Below are 20,519 nucleotides of genomic sequence, written 5' to 3'. Positions count from 1 at the left end.
CTTTGTTACATTGTAACTACGCCGCACCCGACGTCACTCACCGCCGCCGCCGCCACCGCGTCTGCGCTGCACGGACCGACAGAGCTCTGAGCTATAGCTCAGAGCTCTCTAAGCATCTTTGTATTTGGGCTCCAAGGAGCCCCATTGGTCCTTAGCAGACCAATGGGGTTCCTTCTGATTTGAAGGAACCCCATTGGTCTGCTAAGGACCAATGGGGCTCCTTGGAGCCCAAATACAAAGATGCTTTCGAGAGCTCTGAGCTAATATAGCTCAGAGCTCTGTCGGGTGAAGGGACGCTAAGTCCCCGCCGGCTCCGCTGCCCTCCCCGCCTCTCCCACATGTCACCTATATACATGCTGGCACCCATGGGTGCCAGCATGTATATGAGTGACAGGTGTGGGCGGAGTGGACGGCGGGAGCCGGCGGGGACTAGCGTGTATGCGGCGGCCGGCGGGTGAGCGGCGAGTGACGTCGGGTGCGGTGGTGTTACAAAGTAACAAAGTTGTTACATTGTAATAACTTTGTTACATTGTAACTGATTAGTATATTTCCGAGGATATTGCGTGGGAACTGGCTTTTAAAGGGACAGGTAAGTATTAATGGTTAATTAAGAATATTAAAGGACTTTTTTCGTGGTTATGTTTTTTGTTCAATTAAAATACTTTTTCTATGTGTTTGTGTGTTTATTTACTTTTAACTCTTAAAGGAAATGGGTAAGGGGTACTACAAGTACCTCTATACTCATTTCTCCTGGGAGGGGGGTGGGCATCTGGGGGACCCCTTTTTAAAGGGGACTCCCAGATGCCACCATGAACCCCTCCCCAGGAAATCGCGGCCTCCACCTCCACCGCCCATCGGAGGTGGAGAAGAGCCCCTTGTCCTTGGATTGGACAAGGGCTCGGAGGGGGAGGGGAAAGCTTGGCTGCCCCTCCCCTTCCGAGACCCCCCAATCCATGGACCATGCGGGCTGGTATAGTCAGGGTGCAGAGCCCCACGCGGCCGGTGCTCCGCATTCTGGCTATCCCAGTCTGCATGGGGGACAAGGGGTTAAAGAGGTCTGGGAGGGGGGACCCCACGTCGTTTTTTTTTTATATTTCCCACACTCAGAACGAAGTAAGTAAAACTCTTCCCACTTGGGGGAATCTATGAAAATAAAACACTATTGTTACCTGTGCAAAAAAAACTGACATTTTCTGCATTTAAAAGACATTTTCGCCCTTGAAACTTAAAAATCGATTTTCTCAAAAACTATAAGGTCTTTTTGAAAAAAATTTTTTTCCTCTTATTCCCACTGATCCCCTTAATATACCCTGTGAATTTGGTGTTCCTAAATTTTAAGCAGGCTTTGCTATTAACCGTTAAAGTCGGCGGGTTTTTAAATGTATATATTTTTCCTTTGAAACTTTAACATCGATTTTCTCAAAAACTATAAGGTCTTTTTGAAAAAAATTTTTTTCCTCTTATTCCTTCTGATCTCCTTAATATATTCTCCAAATTTGAGGCTCTTAGCACTTAAGGGGGCTTTGCTATTAACCCTTAAAGTCGGCGGCTTTTTTATATTATACGGGAGCGTAATATTACGCGATTACGGCAGACTGTGTAATTTCAATGGGAGTTTACTGTCTTACGCGTAATTTGTTACGCGTAAAACGTAACCCTACGGTCTATGCGTAATTAATTACGCGTAAAACCGTAGCCTTACACGCAACGCTTACGGTGCATTTGTAGTGAATTACGATGTGTAATTACGCTAATCCGTAATTTCGGCCCAGCACTGCTGTGTTACACTCTATGTTGCCGCTAGGATGCAGGGACATAAGACAGAGGGGGAAGCAGCACATGAGTGTGGAATCATTGCACGATCCCTTACACAGGTCAGTCCTCTTGTACTGCTGGTAACACATGTCATGCCAGCCTGCCAGTCAGTCCAGTCGACATGTGTTGTTCCTTATCCCTATCCTGCTAGCCAGACACTCCAGTCCACACTTATTGTTGTTGTTCCTTCCATACCAGCCTACCAGTCCAGCCATACAAACCTGCCAGTCCAGCCTGCAGTCCACCTGTGTTGTCCTTCTACCTAGCCTTCCAGTCAGCCATTCCAGTCTGAACTTGTTGATCATGACCCTGTCATGCCAGCCTGCCAGGCCAGATGTGTTGTCCTTATCCCTATCCTGCTAGCCAGACACTCATTTTAATCATATGAAAGGTTGAACTGGTACTGAACTCAGAATTTCCTTTCCATTTATACCGTGGAGGGGGATATACTGGAGGAGGGGGCTTATATGCGAGTCATTCACGGTTTCCAATTTTTTAAAAAGGAAAAGTGGGTACTTTGCCTTATACGCGGGTCAGCTTATACACAAGTATATACAGTAGCTGCAGCAATGATCAGATTGGCATTGAATCAGATGTGTGATGCCATTTCTAGTGTACACAGCAGTATCTGGATACACAATCAGCATCACTTGGATATTGACATTTACCCGATCTAAAAGCCTTATCAAACGTGTGGTGGCCTTTAATCTAGTTCACTGTTACCTCTTTTCCAACTTTTTCAAGGCTCTAATATGCTTTCACTAAAAACTCATTGGCCTCAATTCTGGTAGGGTTATCAAACAAATTACCTCATGAGGTAATGACATTTAGCAATTCTGGTAGGTTTTAGTCATGTTTTACCTCATAAGGTAAATGATGAGGTAATCCATGAGGTAATTTACCAAAAATAGCTATTCTCATGGAAATTAGGGCGCATGTTAGCACATAATTTACCGATCAGTTTAAGACCTGCCTGTACTTGGAGGTAAAGTCAATTTGCATGCATTTTGCAGTTTTTAGTGGTGTTCCTATTGCTGTTTTGGTGTCGTTCCTAATCAGGTTGTGTAATTGAAAAGAATTGTGAAAATAAAACTCAAAATATTTACTGATTTTTTTCTTAATAAGGGATGTCTATAATTATACTTTTCATAGGTTGCTACATAATCAAATACACCTTCCTCCCTCAAAAAAAAAAAAAAAAAAATCTTCTAAACTTATGGAAGACAAATCCAAATCCTAACTTGTGAAAGACAATTAAAGACTACTATTATTTATTTAATGCATGCTTACCACTGAAATACCTCATGTTACACCTCACTTTATGCATTTACCTCATGGTTCACCGCATGTTCGGAAATGGAGAAAAATCTTTCAGAATTGCCATATAAAGAGGTAACTACCTCATGAGGTATTTTACCTACAAAAAATATTTACCTCACATAGCTTCCAGAATTGAGGCCATTAAGAGGACCTACTTTACCACATTTTAGTAAATACAAAACAAGCTGCACATCTAGGTTGTAACTAATATGTACAGGTCCTTCTCAAAAAATTAGCATATTGTGATAAAGTTCATTATTTTCTGTAATGTACTGATAAACATTAGATTTTCATATATTTTAGATTCATTGCACACAACTGAAGTAGTTCAAGCCTTTTATTGTTTTAATATTGATGATTTTGGCATACAGCTCATGAAAACCCAAAATTCCTATCTCAAAAAATTAGCATATTTCACCCAACCAATAAAAGAAAAGTGTTTTTAAAACAAAAAAAGTCAACCTTCAAATAATTATGTTCAGTTATGCACTCAATACTTGGTCGGGAATCCTTTTGCAGAAATGACTGCTTCAATGCAGCGTGGCATGGAGGCAATCAGCCTGTGGCACTGCTCAGGTGTTATGGAGGCCCAGGATGCTTCGATAGCGGCCTTAAGCTCATCCAGAGTGTTGGGTCTTGCGTCTCTCAACTTTCTCTTCACAATATCCCACAGATTCTCTATGGGGTTCAGGTCAGGAGAGTTGGCAGGCCAATTGAGCACAGTAATACCATGGTCAGTAAACCATTTACCAGTGGTTTTGGCACTGTGAGCAGGTGCCAGGTCGTGCTGAAAAATGAAATCTTCATCTCCATAAAGCTTTTCAGCAGATGGAAACATGAAGTGCTCCAAAATCTCCTGATAGCTAGCTGCATTGACCCTGCCCTTGATAAAACACAGTGGACCAACACCAGCAGCTGACATGGCACCCCAGACCATCACTGACTGTGGGCACTTGACACTGGACTTCTGGCATTTTGGCATTCCCCTCTCCTCAGTCTTCCTCCAGACTGGCACCTTGATTTCCGAATGACATGCAAAAGTTGCTTTCATCCGAAAAAGTACTTTGGACCACTGAGCAACAGTCCAGTGCTGCTTCTCTGTAGCCCAGGTCAGGCGCTTTTGCCGCTGTTTCTGGTTCAAAAGTGGCTTGACCTGGGGAATGCGGCACCTGTAGCCCATTTCCTGCACACGCCTGTACACGGTGGCTCTGGATGTTTTTACTCCAGACTCAGTCCACTGCTTCCGCAGGTCCCCCAAGGTCTGGAATCGGTCCTTCTTCACAATCTTCCTCAGGGTCCGGTCACCTCTTCTCGTTGTGCAGCGTTTTCTGCCACACTTTTTCCTTCCCACAGACTTCCCACTGAGGTGCCTTGATACAGCACTCTGAAAACAGCCTATTCGTTCAGAAATTTCTTTCTGTGTCTTACCCTCTTGCTTGAGGGTGTCAATGATGGCCTTCTGGACAGCAGTCAGGTCGGCAGTCTTACCCGATTGCGGTTTTGAGTAATGAACCAGGCTGGAAGTTTTTAAAAGCCTCAGGAATCTTTTGCAGGTGTTTAGAGTTAATTAGTTGATTCAGATGATTAGGTTAATAGCTCGTTTAGAGAACCTTTTCATGATATGCTAATTTTTTGAGATAGGAATTTTGGGTTTTCATGAGCTGTATGCCAAAATCATCAATATTAAAACAATAAAAGGCTTGAACTACTTCAGTTGTGTGTAATGAATCTAAAATATATGAAAGTCTAATGTTTATCAGTACATTACAGAAAATAATGAACTTTATCACAATATGCTAATTTTTTGAGAAGGACCTGTATGTAGTGTGATCTTCTTTTTCATTTCAATAATCGATCTCTGAACTATATTCTTGCTAACTGCTTAAATCTTTGACTGTTGGCATGTCTTTTTATTTTGTCAGGTGGGTGATCAGATAGTTGAAATCAATGGAGAACCCACACAAGGCATTACCCACACTCGGGCCATTGAGCTGATCCAGGCTGGTGGAACAAAAGTTCTCTTATTGCTGAGGCCGGGGACAGGACTTATTCCAGATCACAGTGAGTATTAATAGTTTTATTATGTTAAGTGAAACATTTTTACATGGGTGCTAGATAACAAGACAATACATGATGACATTGCTTTAGCATAAGAAATGTAGTGTCTGGTTCCTAGCGTATGAATCTGAATAATGGGTTATAATATAGCTTAGCCCAAATAATGTTCACCTTCCTTGTTTTTAGGCAATAGGTATACTGGAACTGAATATTTTGTTGTTTACTTTGCATGCTTTGGGATCTTAAAGGACAATACGCATTAATTCATGCCACTCAGAAAATGCATAAAATAAATAACTGACAAGACAAACTTCTAATATACATAAATATATATTTTCCCCCTTTTTATCCTGTGTTTAGTCAGTGACTGTTTCTTACTGACAGCAATGGACCAATTCATCTCCAGTTCCCATCCTCTCTTCTCATAGTGTGGCTTTTTTCCCATTTGCAGCATCTCTTACACACTGCTTCCCTGTGTCCAAATATACACATGGTCTGCACCCCATAGTGTAAAGCTTAGCTCTATCTTGCTCAAAAGTGCAAAAACATGGTGAACTGCTGCTGTGTGTCAGGCTTTTTCACTATTGGGCCAAAAACAGCTACATTTTACCATTTGTGTATGTTTAGTGCTGATCACGGAGAAGCCCCCTGTGCATTACTGCATGATCATATTTGGAGTGCTGAAAGGCATCGCTGGGGCCCTTGTTTAACCACTTCAGTACCAGCAGTCAGTATCTGCTACATTTCATTTATTTCTTTCATTCACATAAATTATTGCCTTTTCTTAGAGTAAAGGGGGGGCTGGTGACAGCACTTGGAGGCAGACAACTAATATGGGGAAGTAGCAAGTGGGAGATGAAGCAGATGGTAAAGAAGTCTCATAAAAACGATGTCCTACAAAAGAAATTTGGACTTACCTGGTTCTTACTCTAGCCCACCGTAGCCCGCAAGGTCCCCGATATCCTCCTGGCCCCCTCCGTGGTCCCGCTGGTGCCTCCGATAATGCACCAACTTCGGGTGAAGTCTCGCATGCTCGTCCATTCTGCATACCCATCATGTCATCATGCCGGCCACCGTAAGAATCCTGCGCATGCGCAATCCTTTTAAGACTGAACCGTGCATGCGCAGGACTGTTACGGTGGCCGTCAAGATGACGCGGCAGGTATGCAGCCAGGGCGAGCACGCACAACTTCACCCGAAGTTGACGCATTACTGGAGCCACCAACGGGACCACGGAGGGGGCCTGGAGGATGTCGGAAGACCTTGCGGGCTACGGTGAGCTGGAGGAAGCCCCAGGTAAGTCCAGTTTTCTTTTTTAGGACACCGCTTAGAGTCCCTTTAAAGGGAACCTAAACTGAGAAGGATATGGATTTTTCCTTTTAAAATAATACCAGTTCCCTGACTCTCCTGCTGATCCTGTGTCTCTAATACTTTTAGCCACAGCCCCTCAGCAAGCATGCAGATCAGGTGCTCTGACTGAAGTCAGACTGGATTAGCTGCATGCTTGTTTCAGGTGTGTGATTCAGCCACTACAGCCAAAGAGATCAGCAGGACTGCCAAGCAACTGGTATTGTTTAAAAGGAAACATCCATATGCCTCTCAGTTTAGGTTCCCTTTAAGATGGGTGAGAGGGAAACATGAGATTGTACACTCCAGTGTGATCATGGAGCTGGACTATCTGACCACACAGGAAATGGGTGAAAAAGAGCATGCTAGATAGAAATGCAGTAGCAGTATATGTTGATTTGCCTGCTGTCTTACCAGGAATGTTTAATTATGCATTTCCCAAGTGACCTATTTAATGATAGTTGTTCTTTAGAAAAATAACCTTGCTGTGAAGTGATTTGCCTGTTGTAGCTGCAACACATTGTTTGTGAGAACTAAGGCTAATGCAGTTCCCATACAATGTATCTTTCCTTATCCTACCTTTTTATCACCTAAAGGGAAATTCTACTATTTAAAAAAAAAAAAAAAAATAACACTGTATACTTAATGATTTGATGTAAAACCTTATTTTATGAAAAACGAGGTGCATTGCATAAATACAATGCAATATGGAAGAACTGGTAGGACTCTCAACATACAAAACTATAAGCTTTATAATACTCCTACATATAGTACCCCCCTCCCTTCACTACCACTCTATGCAAGGCCATGGTGGCCACAATATAGCAATACAACAAAAATCCGAGTGGACTCAAAAAAAAAAAAAAAAATTACTACTCTTGAGAGACTGGAGGCATCATGACCCCAGCTCCTTATCAGATATACCCCTGTGCAGTGGGTAATATAATGGTACATACGTTTTTTTTTCTCCTTCAACTAAGGGCTTTACCTGTTTCGTTCTTTTTTTATTCTCATTTTATTTTCCCCTCCTTTGTTTTATATGTTATTTTTTCTCATCCAACGGTTATCTGGTTACCAGAAAACGTTTCAAGAATTGGTCAAGAATATACGATAGCTGTATATGTTATCTACCTTAATACTGTATATTGTCATTGTATATACAAGTTTATTGTACCATTTTGATCCTCTTTTTTTATAATAAACTTGAACTGTTTTAAAAAAAACCAAAACCTTATTTTAAATAGTTATTTTATGTGGAGGTTTTGAGATTGAGAAATTATTTATTTTGCTATGTGTAGCAATTTACTTGTGCAGCCAAGTGGACGGTAGAGCGACTTGTACTCCAAACAGAGTGCTGTTACCATGGTTGCATAGAAATGCAAACCAAGCTTACTGTCACTTTCGGAAATGCTAAGCTGGCAGCAAATTGAAATGGAGATATAATTTATTTCAAGCAACATTGAAGTTACTGTATATACTCTAGTATAAGCCGAGTTTTTGGGACCAAAAAAGTGGCCCAAAAGTGGGGGTCTCGGCTTATACTCGAGTCACAAGCAGAATCCCCCCATACTGCATCCTCTACCGCAACATAAAAAGCACATCTGCACATACAGAGCGGCGGTGCCTCTCTGATTATATTTTGTGCAGTCCCCACAGCAGTGTGACAAGTGCTGTTAGTAAACTGTAAACATTTTCGCGATTCCCCCCCCCCACGACCCCCCCCCCCCCAAGTATCCCCCAGCATATGTACAGTAGTTTGGCGTTCAGTTTCTCCCAGGTTACTGGCCCCCAGATACCTCCTCGCGACCCCCCACCCCAGTATCACCCTGCATATGTAAAGTGGTTGAGCGCCGTTGCTCACGGTAAGCGGTGCACGTTGTGTTTGAGTAAACCCCCCGCACGCTAAAGTAGCATACCTCTTTGTGATACCCTAACTATCCCCCGGCATCTATACAGTACGGTAGTTGGGCTCCGTTGCTCCCGCGTACCGGCCTGCGCTGTAAAGTTTCCTCTGGAGCTTGTCCACTGCAGTCTTGTCACTATGACACCCTTTAGTGACGCCCCTTAACACATGCGCTACTGTGAGGTCAGAGTGATGAGACTGCGGCTGACAAGTTGCAGAGAAAACTTCACTGCGCGGGCAGTGACCGGGAGGAATGGAGCCCAAATACTGTACAGATGCCGGGGGATACTTAGGGGATCACAAAGAGGTATGCTACTATGGCGTGCGGAGGATTACTCAAACACATTGTGCACCATTAACCATGAGCAACAGTGCCCAACTACTTTACATATGCAGGGTGATACTATGGCGGGTGGGGGTTTACTTAACCACAGCACAGGCCGGTAACCAGGAGCAACGGAGCCCAAGTACTGTACAGATGTCTGGATATACCTGGGGGGTTCACAAAGAGGTATGCTGCTCTGGCGGGAGGGGTTTACAGAACCACACAGTGGGCAGGTAACCAGGAGAAACGGAGCCCAACTAACTACTGTACATATGCCAGGAGATACTCTGGGGAACCACAAAGAGGTATGCTACAACTTCTGCTCTGGCAGGCAGGGGTTTACAGTTTACTAGTAGCCATTTACATTGCCAGGGGGACCATGCAGACAGTGATCAGAGACAGACATTATATAAACAGCTACAGGGCAATTAAAGTTTGCACCCCTCATCTGGGTCACATTAGATCAGATAATAGTAAGGATTGCTTTACAATCGCTTGCACACATCTGCAGGGAGAACTGTAATCAAGGACAACCTACATTTATGACTAAATTTGTAACTATGAGTGCATGTATGTGTCTGGAATAACACATTAACTATCTTCAAACAATGCTTTTGTTCTGCGCCATAAAGCCATTTCTCACCCTCGGCTTATACTCAGGACAAGCATTTCCCCCCCTTTTTTAGGTAAAAGTTGGGGGGTCGGCTTATACTCGAATATATATGGTAATTTAAAAATAAAGAAACAGACACTTACCTATGGAGAGGGAAGGCTCTGGAGGTCCTACAGAGCATTCCCATTCCTCTCACAGTCCCCTCTTTCCAGTGCCGTCACCCCTGTTAGCAGTATTCGACTAATGGGTGGAATACTGCTCTGTGCCACCAGGAAAGCTTTTAGAAGCCCAAGTGCTCCTGAAGACAGGTGGCTCCATACTGCACATGCCGGAGCTTGCTCTCTCACGCACTCGTTCATGCGCAGTATGGAGCCGCCTGTCTTCGGGAGCATTCAGGTCCCAAAGACTTCTGAAGGCTCCCATGGCGGAAAATTTAAATAGGTGGTGACAGCCTTGGGGCGAGGGGAATGGGAAGGCTTTTTAGGACCTAGAGCCTTCCCTCTCCATAGGTAAGTATCTGGTTTTTTTTTATTATTTTTTTTTTACTTCAGATTTGCTCTTCAATGCTTTGAATTGCAGTTGTGCAGCCCTGGGCAATGTTTAAAGCAATTGGATTATGAAGGTAGTATTTCCCCTTTTAACTTTTGGCCTCGATTCATAAAGCATTACCTCATGCGGTAATGCTGAAAACAGCAGACTTTACTGACCATTTAGCAAAATTCATAAAGGCTGTTACTGTATGAAAAGCTGACATTACCGACCAGGGAGTTAAATTACCGACTTGGCTGCAGTTACCGACAACACGTCAGTAAATTGTCAGCAAATGTCAATTTATAAAGCCTTCAACAAGCAGTAAGCCTGGCGGTAGTTACCGACACCTCTAGTGAGGCGATAACAAGTTGCCGACAGCTCTGATGAATGCAAAAGTGCAGAGAGCCAAAGTCTGAGTCATCAGTGGAGAGAGCCAGAGAGCCCTCTGTGTGAATCATTTGAGCAGGCAGGGAAAGACTGTGTGACTCATCTGTCTGAGTCATCAGTGGAAAGAGCCGTCTGTGTGAGTCATTTCTGCAGGCAGGGAAAGACTGTGTGACTCTTCTGTCTGAGTCATCAGTGGGAGAGCCAGAGAGAGCCATCTGTGTGATTCATTTCTGCAGGGCAAAGAGAGAATCGAGACACTGCTCTACTCTACCGCTCAATGGGCTGCGGTAATTTACCGACCTCCAAGGGCAGCTGGGGAAATCTTTATGAATTAGCACACAGACCGGGAAAATACCGAGTGTGGTATTTTCCCGACAAGATTTTTTTATCGCACTGCTGTTTATGAATCGAGGCCTTTGTGTGAGTGTCTACATTCATTTGGGGGGGGGGGGGGGGGATTAGATGGCACAAGATGACAATCAAGTACAGCATAGTGTCTTTGTAGTCATTCCTGCCTCATTATTGTTGCAAGTTCCACAAATTATTTTTAGATAAGATGGTTGTTAATTTCAAGTAAATCTTATGAATCTGGCATGGTGTTTCCTACATTATTAATATTGATTATAATCTTCGAATAGAAGAAAATGATGAACAGACTTCACTCTTGTTAGTGTGTTTTAGTTTTCCTTTCACGTATTTACAATGCTGAAGGATGCTTGTAATTCAAAATGTAATTTGGGAAGCTATGGCATTTAGCATTCATCACCTAAAATTTTGTACACAATTTGCACAGGAAAGTGGTTGTCAATGAGAGAATTTTAGACCTGTTCTAGACCAAAAACCTAATTGGGGCACTACCGTCATAGGCGTGATGTGGTAAATACACAAGCAAAATCCAAAGAATGTTTCATATATTTCATGTCCCCATTTGTTGCTGAAATAATGATAATAAAAAATTTAAAAAACAACACTGTTAGAAAACCTTAAAGTAAACCTAAAGTGGGCTGGGGAAAAGCAGTTAGATACTCACCTAAGTAGAGGGAAAGATCTGAGTCCCATAGAGTCTTCACAGTCCTCTCTATTTCATCATTCTACCACTGTCCTCAGTGGAAATTATTCGACCAGCAGGTCGAGTACATCTTTGGCCCTCCTCAGACAGCCTTTGGAAATACTTGTGGTCCCAAGTACTTCTGAAGATGAGAGGATCTGTACTGTGCAAACCCGAGTCCGGGCTCATGCATGCACAATATGAATGCACCCATCTTCAGAAGAATTCTGGGATGCAAGTGCTTCCAAAGTCTTCCAAGTCCCAAAGGATTGGTAGAACGAGGGGATGGAAAGACCCTCAAGATAGGTCAGTATATAACCTGAAGCGAGTTTCCTTGCTTCAGGTTTGCATGACACAAAACAGCCAGAGCAGGCTAAAGAAACAAGGCCTTGAACAGGTAAAAGATGGCACTTGAGTGTCTCATTCAGCTTCCTCGTTAGATTCTTTAGTAAATATTCTAATGGTCATCAGCATAAGTTGGTGGAAAGATTGTGCACAGGCACATAGGTTGTGAGGGTGTCTGTTACTGTTGAGGTGCTATTAAATGCAAAGGAATATAGCTGAACCAATTGTATGCATTCATTTGAATAGTTTACAAGTTTAAAAGGGCATTCTGCATTCTAATTCTACTGGAGTTTTGAATAATAATTTGCTTACCGTATATTCCGGCGTATAAGACGACTGAGTGTATAAGACGACCCCCCAACTTTTCCATTTAAAATATAGAGTTTGTGATATACTCGCCATATAAGACTAGCCCTCTTCCAACGCACACCAAATAAAAAAAATCAAATACTGGTGCTGTACTGTATGTGGTACCCAGTATATAACAGTATATAGTCAATTGACTGGTTAGATTGGTGAACTCTCGCTCTCCCTAAGTGGATTGGTCAGCTCTCCCTGTCTCCCTGTTTATCAGAGCAGTATGGAAGAATAGATCACGCTGTGTCCATAAAGCACGCCTCTTTCACCCTTCTGGCCCCGCCCTTGTGTCCTATTTACCTCCCTCTCTGCCTCTCAGAAGTCACACATATGCGCCTGTGTCGCTTCACTACAGTCCTCAGCAGTGAGATCTGAGAGTCGGTAACAGGATAGGGGGTATCACCCGACATCAATGACACCCGGCGTATAAGACGACCCCCAACTTTTCAGAAGATTTTCAAGGTTTAAAAAGTAGTCTTATACGCAGGAATATACAGTATTTATATTTTCACATCTAAAATTTTTCTTCTTACTTTTGAAATGATGTGCATATGCCAAGAGAATTAAGACACAGTATGTTATTATTAATGCTAACATTCTGAGTATCTTCCTCCTCCCCCCCATAACTTGTTTGGCTGTTACTGGCTACTTTGACAAATCAAAATAGTAGATTATTGTGTGTCAGTTGACAAATGTTGCACCATACAGCATTCTAACCTGTGTGCAAGCGATCCTGCACCACATTGCTAATGAATGCCGGGTGTAGACTGTTGCTAGCTATGCTTTGGTGATGTTGGTATTCTATTCCAGGCTTGTTTTCCTTCTCCTCAGGTTTGGCTCCTTCCAGCCTCTGCTCCTACGTGAAATCTGATCAGCAATAAGGCTTTCTCGTGCTTTTCTTGGTCTTTCCCTTAAAGATTTGGTAAATGTGCATGTCAATGCATGTCTGATTAGCTTCCTCACACCTTCCTCTTGTCTTCTCTGTCCTGAGTCTGCAGTAACTGCCAATGCTCATTAATATACATGCGCATGCACAGTTTAACCAAATACATGTAGTTGTGAAAGAAACACCAGGTTACTGTTGGTACAGATTTTATTGCACTGTCTGCCTTGTATGTCTGTAAAATAATAACTCCCCATTAATTGGGAAATTGTTACCAAAACCCATGAAATATACTTGCTTAATGTTTACGTCCTAACTTTATGGAAAGGGTGTGTCAAGACACTGAAAAATAGCACCTGGTAAAAAGGGAGCCCTATTCGCTGCAATACAAATCTATGTATTAATGGTGCTAGGTGTATAAAATGGGCGCTAGGTTCAGTAAGAGGTGCTAATTAGTGGTTATAGCTTTACAGTGGTTCTCATTAGTGGCTTTACAGCTGCATGAGTAAATTGCATCAGCTCGGGTAAATTGAGGTTTTAGGGCCCTTTTCCACTGGCTGCGATCCACTTAACTGATTGCTAGAGCATTGCGATTTCAGTTGTTAATCGTGGTGCTCATTTCCCACTAGTGAACATCACTTTTTACCCACACGCAATTGTTGGCTCACCAGATTCTCACCGCAATCATGCTTGGTTCCCAACGAGTAAACGGCAAGTGGAAATGGGCCCATGCGGATGTTGTAATTAGCAGCTTTAAGAGGCTTAGGTTAATTTACGGCTTGATAACTGCTGTATGTACTGTAATTAATGGCTTTACAGCTGCTTGGGTGAATTAAGGTCCGTACACACGCCGGACTGCAGGCAACGACGGGTCTGTCGTCACCTCCCGCTGAGCGGGTTTTCAGCAGACAGTCCGGCGTGTGTACAGTCTGTCGGTGGACTGATACGGCTTTTTCTGAGCGATCCGCTGGGCGGATCGCTCAGACACAGCCGTATCAGTCTGCACACAGACTGTACACACGCCGGACTGTCGCTGTAACGCCCACCCAGCGGGAGGGGACGACAGACCTGTCGTTGCCTGCAGTCCGCCGTGTGTGTACAAACCTTAAGGCTTACTGAAGCTGTTATTAGTGGTTAGGTATAGTTAGGGAAATATTCTAGTTAAAGGGGAACTTCAGCCTAAACAAACTTACTGTCATTAAGTTACATTAGTTATGTTAATTAGAATAGATAGGTAATATAATCTCTTACCCACCCCGTTTTAAAAGAACAGGCAAATGTTTGTGATTCATGGGGGCTGCCATCTTTGTCATGGGGGCAGCCATCTTTTTGGTTGAAAGGAGGTGACAGGGAGCAGGAGACACAGTTCCAACTGTCCTGTGTCCTGATCACCCCTTCCAGCTGCACATGCTAGGCTTCAAATTCAAAATGTAAAAAAAAAAAAAAATTGCACCAAAACAGCAGAACGAGAGCAACAACATCAGAAATCCCATCATGCTTTGCACAGCATTAGGGGAACAATGCCCGGGCAGTTTTTTTCTGTGCAGCTAAAAATGAGGCTTGTATAAGAGAAAAAAAGTTCTGATGCTGTGAAACAGTTAAAGAAACACCAGACCTTTCCAGTGCTGCTGAGTCAATTTTTAGTCTGGAGGTTCACTTTAAGCATTCATAGGGCAGGGATTCCGTATAGATAGGGCATGGATCCTATTAGGCATTCATGGGGAGGGTTCCTGTTAGGCATAGAGGGGGAAAGGGTTCTTGTTAGGCTTAACTGGGGGGGGGGGGGGGGGGTTAGATAGGGTTCCTGTTCGGCTTAGATAGGGGAAGGTGCCTGTTAGGCATAGATAGGGGAGGGTTCCTGTTGGGAATAGATAAGGGAGGGTTCCTGTTGGAAATAGATAGGAGAGGGTTCCTGTTGAGAATAGATAGGGAGGGTTCCTGTTGGGCATAGATAGGGAAGGGTTCCTGTTGGGAATAGATAGGGGAGGGTTTGTGTTGGGAATAGATAGGGAGGGTACGTGTTGGGAATAGATGGGGAGGGTACGTGTTGGGAATAGATAGGGAGGGTTCCTGTTGGGCATAGATAGGAAAGGGTTCCTGTTGGCCATATATAGGGAAGGGTTCTTGTTAGGTGTAGATAGTGGAGAGGTCCCTGTTAGTCATCAATAGATTGCCTTCCCGGCAAACCATTTTGCAATCATTTTACATATATTAAAGTTCCAAAGACTTCAAAAACTACAGATTTCAGAAACTGAAATGTTTACATATGCTTTGAATGCAATAGGTAAAACTACACAAATCACATTACTAAACCATGCACGCATGTATATATTAAAAATATATATTTAAAGGGGTTCTCCAAGAAAATTACATTCCACCATGTGATTATTTTGTAATTTGTCCACCTGCCAGAAAAAAAAAACAGTGTTTATGGTTGCTTTATGGACTTAGGTCCATAGATCAACACTTATTATGTGAATAGACTGACTGAAAGACCTCATACTGAAAATGCTATGAAAGTACTCATGAGGTCCACTGTGGTATTGCATTGAAGGATATAGAAGTATGGGTGAAATTATGAATTATCCTGGAAGGCCCCTTTAATACAGCATGATATATATATTTTAACAAATCCCACGCATCACAGAATCCATTTTAATTTGATCACTGTGTTAATCCATGGCACAGATACTTGTTCTGCTGTGCAATCTAATTAAAGAAATGTAAAGAGCTGATTCGGTAAACATTTCTCATGAGATTCTAACAGGAGATTTTTTTTTTCCATCTTATCTGCAAAATAAGGTTTTAGCACCTGACAAGTGATAAAGTACTAAATTATCTAAGAAAAGTAATATCAAACATGAGTTAATCTGGGACAAGGTATGTTGCTTTTACTTTTTTTTTTTTTTACCGAGGTCTGAAAAGATATTTTATTGATAAGGTGTAAAAACATTTCCTGTGAAGAAAACTCATAAGACGGGTTTATTGAATCAGGAGCAAAGTGTACAGTTCTCTACCCATATTTGTAGCTCTCATATTGTGTCGTCACGTATGGACTTTGTGGTTTATAGATGCATGTATTATTATTGTGTATTTTTGTGTTTCAGTATTTGTAATTTTCTTGCATGCGATAGATGTCAGTCATTAAGTGTACACATGCGCATAGTATATTTTTTTTATAAATCACTGTATTTGTTTATAGTGTATTTTGGAACAGCATTATTTACTCTGTTTTGCTTACATTTGATGTTTATTCAGATGATCCGGACAGTATCGATCCAATATCCACAAATGTAATATATGATGATGTTTCAGCATTTTCATTGAATTCTAATGTGGATCATACTACTGGAGATTTTCCTACCCCACCACCTGAACTGCTGGATGTTTACAAGACTGAAAATATGCTTTTGCCAAATGATATGCAGCTAAGTAAAGAGATCCCATTTTTACCAAGCATTGACACCAATGAGAAGAAAGAATTTAAAGCAGAAAAACTGCCATCTCTAGTGCAAAACAAAGAAAAGCAAAGAGAAAGATCTGTGAGTCCTAAAAAGAAAGCACTGGAACCGGAGAAAGAAAGCAGCGCAAGGAGAGGACGCTCAGCAAGTCCCAAGAAGAGTGACAGCAATATATCTAAAGAAAATCCGGAAAGACACCAGAGCTCTAGATATACAGATGGGGGTCACTTACACAAAAAAATCAGAGAAAGATCTCTGAGTCCCAGAAAAGTGTATCTTAAAAATCCTGGAAATGACAATATTGGCGATGAAAAAGACCAGACTAGGGGACATAGAGGAAGATCAGCCAGCCCTAAAAAATCTTATAAGAAAGAGGAAAAAGAGAAAGTAAGTTGTGAGGTTGATGATACAAAACAAAATGTACTTGCAGTAGACAGAGTTAAAGATAAAAAGGAAAAGAGGTCAGTTAGAGAAACTGGTACAGAAAAAAGTAAAGTACATGAAAACAGTGAGGGAACAAGGAGGGAAGATAGAGAGGACAAATCCAGGAGGCAGGATAAATCACAAAGGCAGGAGAGGGAGGACAAATACAGAAAAGAAGATAGGGAGGAAAAACTTAGAAGGGAGGAGAAAGAAGACCGACACAGAAAAGAAGATAGGGAGGAAAGACAAAGGATGGAGGAAAGACACAGAAAGGATGAGAAAGAGGGGAAACTTAAAAAAGATGAGAGAGAGGACAGACACAGGAGAGAGGAAAAGCAGGACAAACACAGGAGGCAGGACAGAGAAAGCAAATCCAAAAGAGAAGAAAGAGAGGATAAGCACAGGGATGAAGACAAAGTTAGGCGGGAGGACAAAAACAAAGGGGGGGGACAGGAGGACAAAATCAGAAGACACAATACATCTAAAAGAGAAGATGGGGATGAGAAATCTAAAGAGACACGAGAGTCAAAATATGACAAAAGGCTGGAGGAGAGACATGAGAAGTTAAAATCGGACGATAGTGTCCACATTGTTGACAGGAAATCTTCAGAACTGAAAAGTAAGCATACTGAAGAAAGATCTCCAAGAAATATCAATGAGCAGAAAAAATCTGAGAATGAATCACATAAAAAAGGAGGACCTTCCACTAACAAACAACAAAGTCAGGATCCAGGAGCAAAATTGAAACAAGCAGAAAAGGACCACCAAAATAATTCCTCATCTTATCATGAACCAAATACAAAGTATCCCACAGCTGAAAATACAGAGAAAACCAAAGACGAAGGAGCATCAAGGACAACAGGAAAAAAAACAGTAACTCCAGGACCATGGAAAGTTCCCAGTCCAAACAAAGTTACTGAAGCTGACACACTGAATATATAGAGAACAACTCCAGATGATGCCAGTTGAGTACAGAATGTACTTTAGACTTCCTAAATCTTAACTTGCATGAAGGACATTTTGGATTTTGCTTGCCATGAATGGTCTTCCACAAGCTTGAGCTCCATGCAACTCTATGAAGGTGTACTGTCGCACTTTTTGGACTTTGAGCTGCTACAAAATAAGTTGGGACTTTGTTGTACAGATCTTGACCATGCTTATTTACCTTTGCCAATGTGATCATGACTCCACTACGTGTGCCAATTTTATCTACCTGCTTAGTTTATCTCCTGTGTCTTTGTAACTTGTAAACTTGTCTCTTACATAAGCCAAACCGGTCTGGTTGAACTATTTGACTAGCATGTTGCATGTGTACATACTGTATCAAAAATACAAGTTACCAGTCAATACAAGTTAGTCAAAGAAAGGACAATATTGGGCATGGTGACATGTAAACTATCCACTGGCATATTTCTTCTGTGTAAAAACAACTTCACTGCAAATATCTATTGAACCATTTTTTTATGAAGAACAAATCTGGATTCTGATACCATCTAGTTTTCTACTTTTAAATAATCAGTATATGTGCTTCTGCAGGAAGAGGCAGAAGAATATTTAACTTTTGCACCAATCTGCCTCCACTCCTAGAGGAGTTTTATTGTAATGTACATGAACAGAAGGAAAAAAATATATAAAGATATATTCATTAAACCAAGCAGCATGTTTCATGAGCTTTTGCAGTACAAATTTTGTATAACTTAATTATAGCTGAGTGAGTACAGAACGTCTTTTTGAGGTTAGAGTAAGCAAAATGTGATTGGTTGAAGATTAAAGCAGAACTATTTAAAACATTTCTTGAAATTTCTAAAACTATTCTCTGCTAGGTAGATGATGAAAGTAACTGGCATCCTTTTATTTTTATGAGATGCTTACATTATGGTACGATGGAATCTCTACAGTTCAAACTCCCAGCACATAGAAAAAAACATAGCTGGCTGATCTATTATAATATCTATTTCATAAGTGTTACAATTTTAGCCAGCATAAAATACACCAGGTGGGGAGAATACATTTTATGAAATTTGAATGTTTTGGATTTCAGCATTAACTACTCCCAAAGTGTTATGAAAGCTTAATTCAAGTATTGATAATAAAGACAGACAAGCACACCCCATTTGTATTCAAGCTTATAAGGTTTAGTGAAAAATAAGTGATCTTTCGAGTCTTGCGAGTATAGCTAATCAGGTAAAGAAGTTTAACAAAATTGAGGTTTGGCCCTGATGTTGTATTCATTTATTTAATTGTTAATGGAGAATCCCTTGAACTCTGATTGGATTGGACATGGAATAGGAATAACATTTGGCAAACTTTGTTTTTTCTTTTAAAAAATATTAGCTACAGATAGAAGTATTTAAGAAGGCATCTCTAGTAATTTGTTGGACTACCATCCCTAGGAGTGATCAGATGTCTTGAAACGCGTCACCCGCTACAAAGAAAGTGGAATGTTTGCGTTCATGTGTTGCTAGAAGTTTCATAGTCTACAGAATGGGCAAGTTGCACTTGCTTATTGTAGTATACACAGTTAAGGCATAGAAAAGTCCAGCTACCAGCAGTTTTGAGTATTCACCTAACTCACAGTAAGTAGCTGGAGAACTAAGAAGAGAGGCAATCAAGAATGTCATAAGCTAAATATATATATATATATATATATATATATATATATATATATATATATATATATATATATATATAATAGAGCTATGGTTTCTTCTATGAGAATGTTCTAAGAAGGCCATTGATTGATTAGAATAGCGGGCCGCAAGCTGAAGTACATTATCAGGGACCTTTTAAGAAAAGGCATTGTAAGTATCATGACAAATTAAAATGCGCTTCCAACTAAAACATAATAAAGTATAAAAAATAATCCACTCATCACATCTCAAATGTCCCAGTCTATGGCTCCTTGTAGAATACCAGACAGGTCATATAGACGTCTGTCTTAACCACTTGAGGACCCACCCTTTACCCCCCCTTAAGGACCAGCGCTGGTTTGATTGATCTGTGCTGGGTGGGCTCTGCAGCCCCCAGCACAGATCAGGGTGCAGGCAGGGAGATCAGATTGCCCCCCTTTTTTCCCCCCTATGGGGATGATGTGCTGGGGGGGGTCTGATCTCTGCTGCCTGCGAGTGGCTGGCGGGGGGGCACCTCAAAGCCCCCCTCCGCGGCGAAATGCTCCCCCTCCCTCTCCTACCTGGCCCCCTTTGGTAAGCCGGGCTGCACAGGACGCTATCCGTCCTGTGCAGCCAGTGACAGGCTGTCTCCTGTCACATGGCGGCGATCCCCGGCCGCTGATTGGCCGGGGATCGCCGATCTGCCTTACGGCGCTGCTGCGCAGCAGCGCCGTACAAATGTAAACAAAGCGGATTATTTCCGCTTGTGTTTACATCTAGCCTGCGAGCCGCCATCGGCGGCCCACAGGCTATTCACGGAGCCCCCCGCCGTGATTTGACAGGAAGCAGCCGCTCGTACGAGCGGCTGCTTCCTGATTAATTAGGCTGCAGCTGGCGACGCAGTACTGCGTCGCTGGTCCTGCAGCTGCCACTTTGCCGACGCACGTTATGAGTGTGCGGTCGGCAAGTGGTTAATATTGAAAAGTCCTCTACTGGTCATGACAGTTCCGCCACAAGTTTGAGAAAAGAGAAAAGAAAGAGGGAGACTTCATAGCATAGTCTGTATTGCAATCAACAGACATAAAACAAGGGAA

The 20,519-nt window shown here is 42.1% G+C and overlaps 1 protein-coding gene across 5 annotated transcripts in view; it reads left to right on the top strand.

Annotated features, from left to right (window-relative positions):
- The window catches only part of MAGI3 (membrane associated guanylate kinase, WW and PDZ domain containing 3), a 506,679-nt gene extending 486,598 nt beyond the window's left edge, over window positions 1–20,081 (top strand). For 2 of the 5 annotated variants that reach the window (XM_068269721.1, XM_068269719.1), the window contains exons 20-22: window positions 5,058–5,196; window positions 12,881–12,971; window positions 16,191–16,278. In XM_068269721.1, the coding sequence (XP_068125822.1) occupies window positions 5,058–5,196; window positions 12,881–12,930 (189 nt within the window). In that variant the 3' untranslated portion in view covers window positions 12,931–12,971; window positions 16,191–16,278. Of the gene's footprint in view, window positions 1–5,057; window positions 5,197–12,880; window positions 12,972–16,190 lie in introns of all 5 variants that reach the window. The other 3 variants (XM_068269717.1, XM_068269716.1, XM_068269718.1) reach the window with 2 other exon arrangements.
- Window positions 20,082–20,519: the final 438 nt, after the last annotated feature.

The sequence above is a fragment of the Hyperolius riggenbachi genome, chromosome 2, assembly GCF_040937935.1.
Source record: "Hyperolius riggenbachi isolate aHypRig1 chromosome 2, aHypRig1.pri, whole genome shotgun sequence".
Taxonomy (NCBI): Eukaryota; Metazoa; Chordata; class Amphibia; order Anura; family Hyperoliidae; genus Hyperolius; species Hyperolius riggenbachi.
This window is presented reverse-complemented; position numbering and strand designations above follow the sequence as displayed.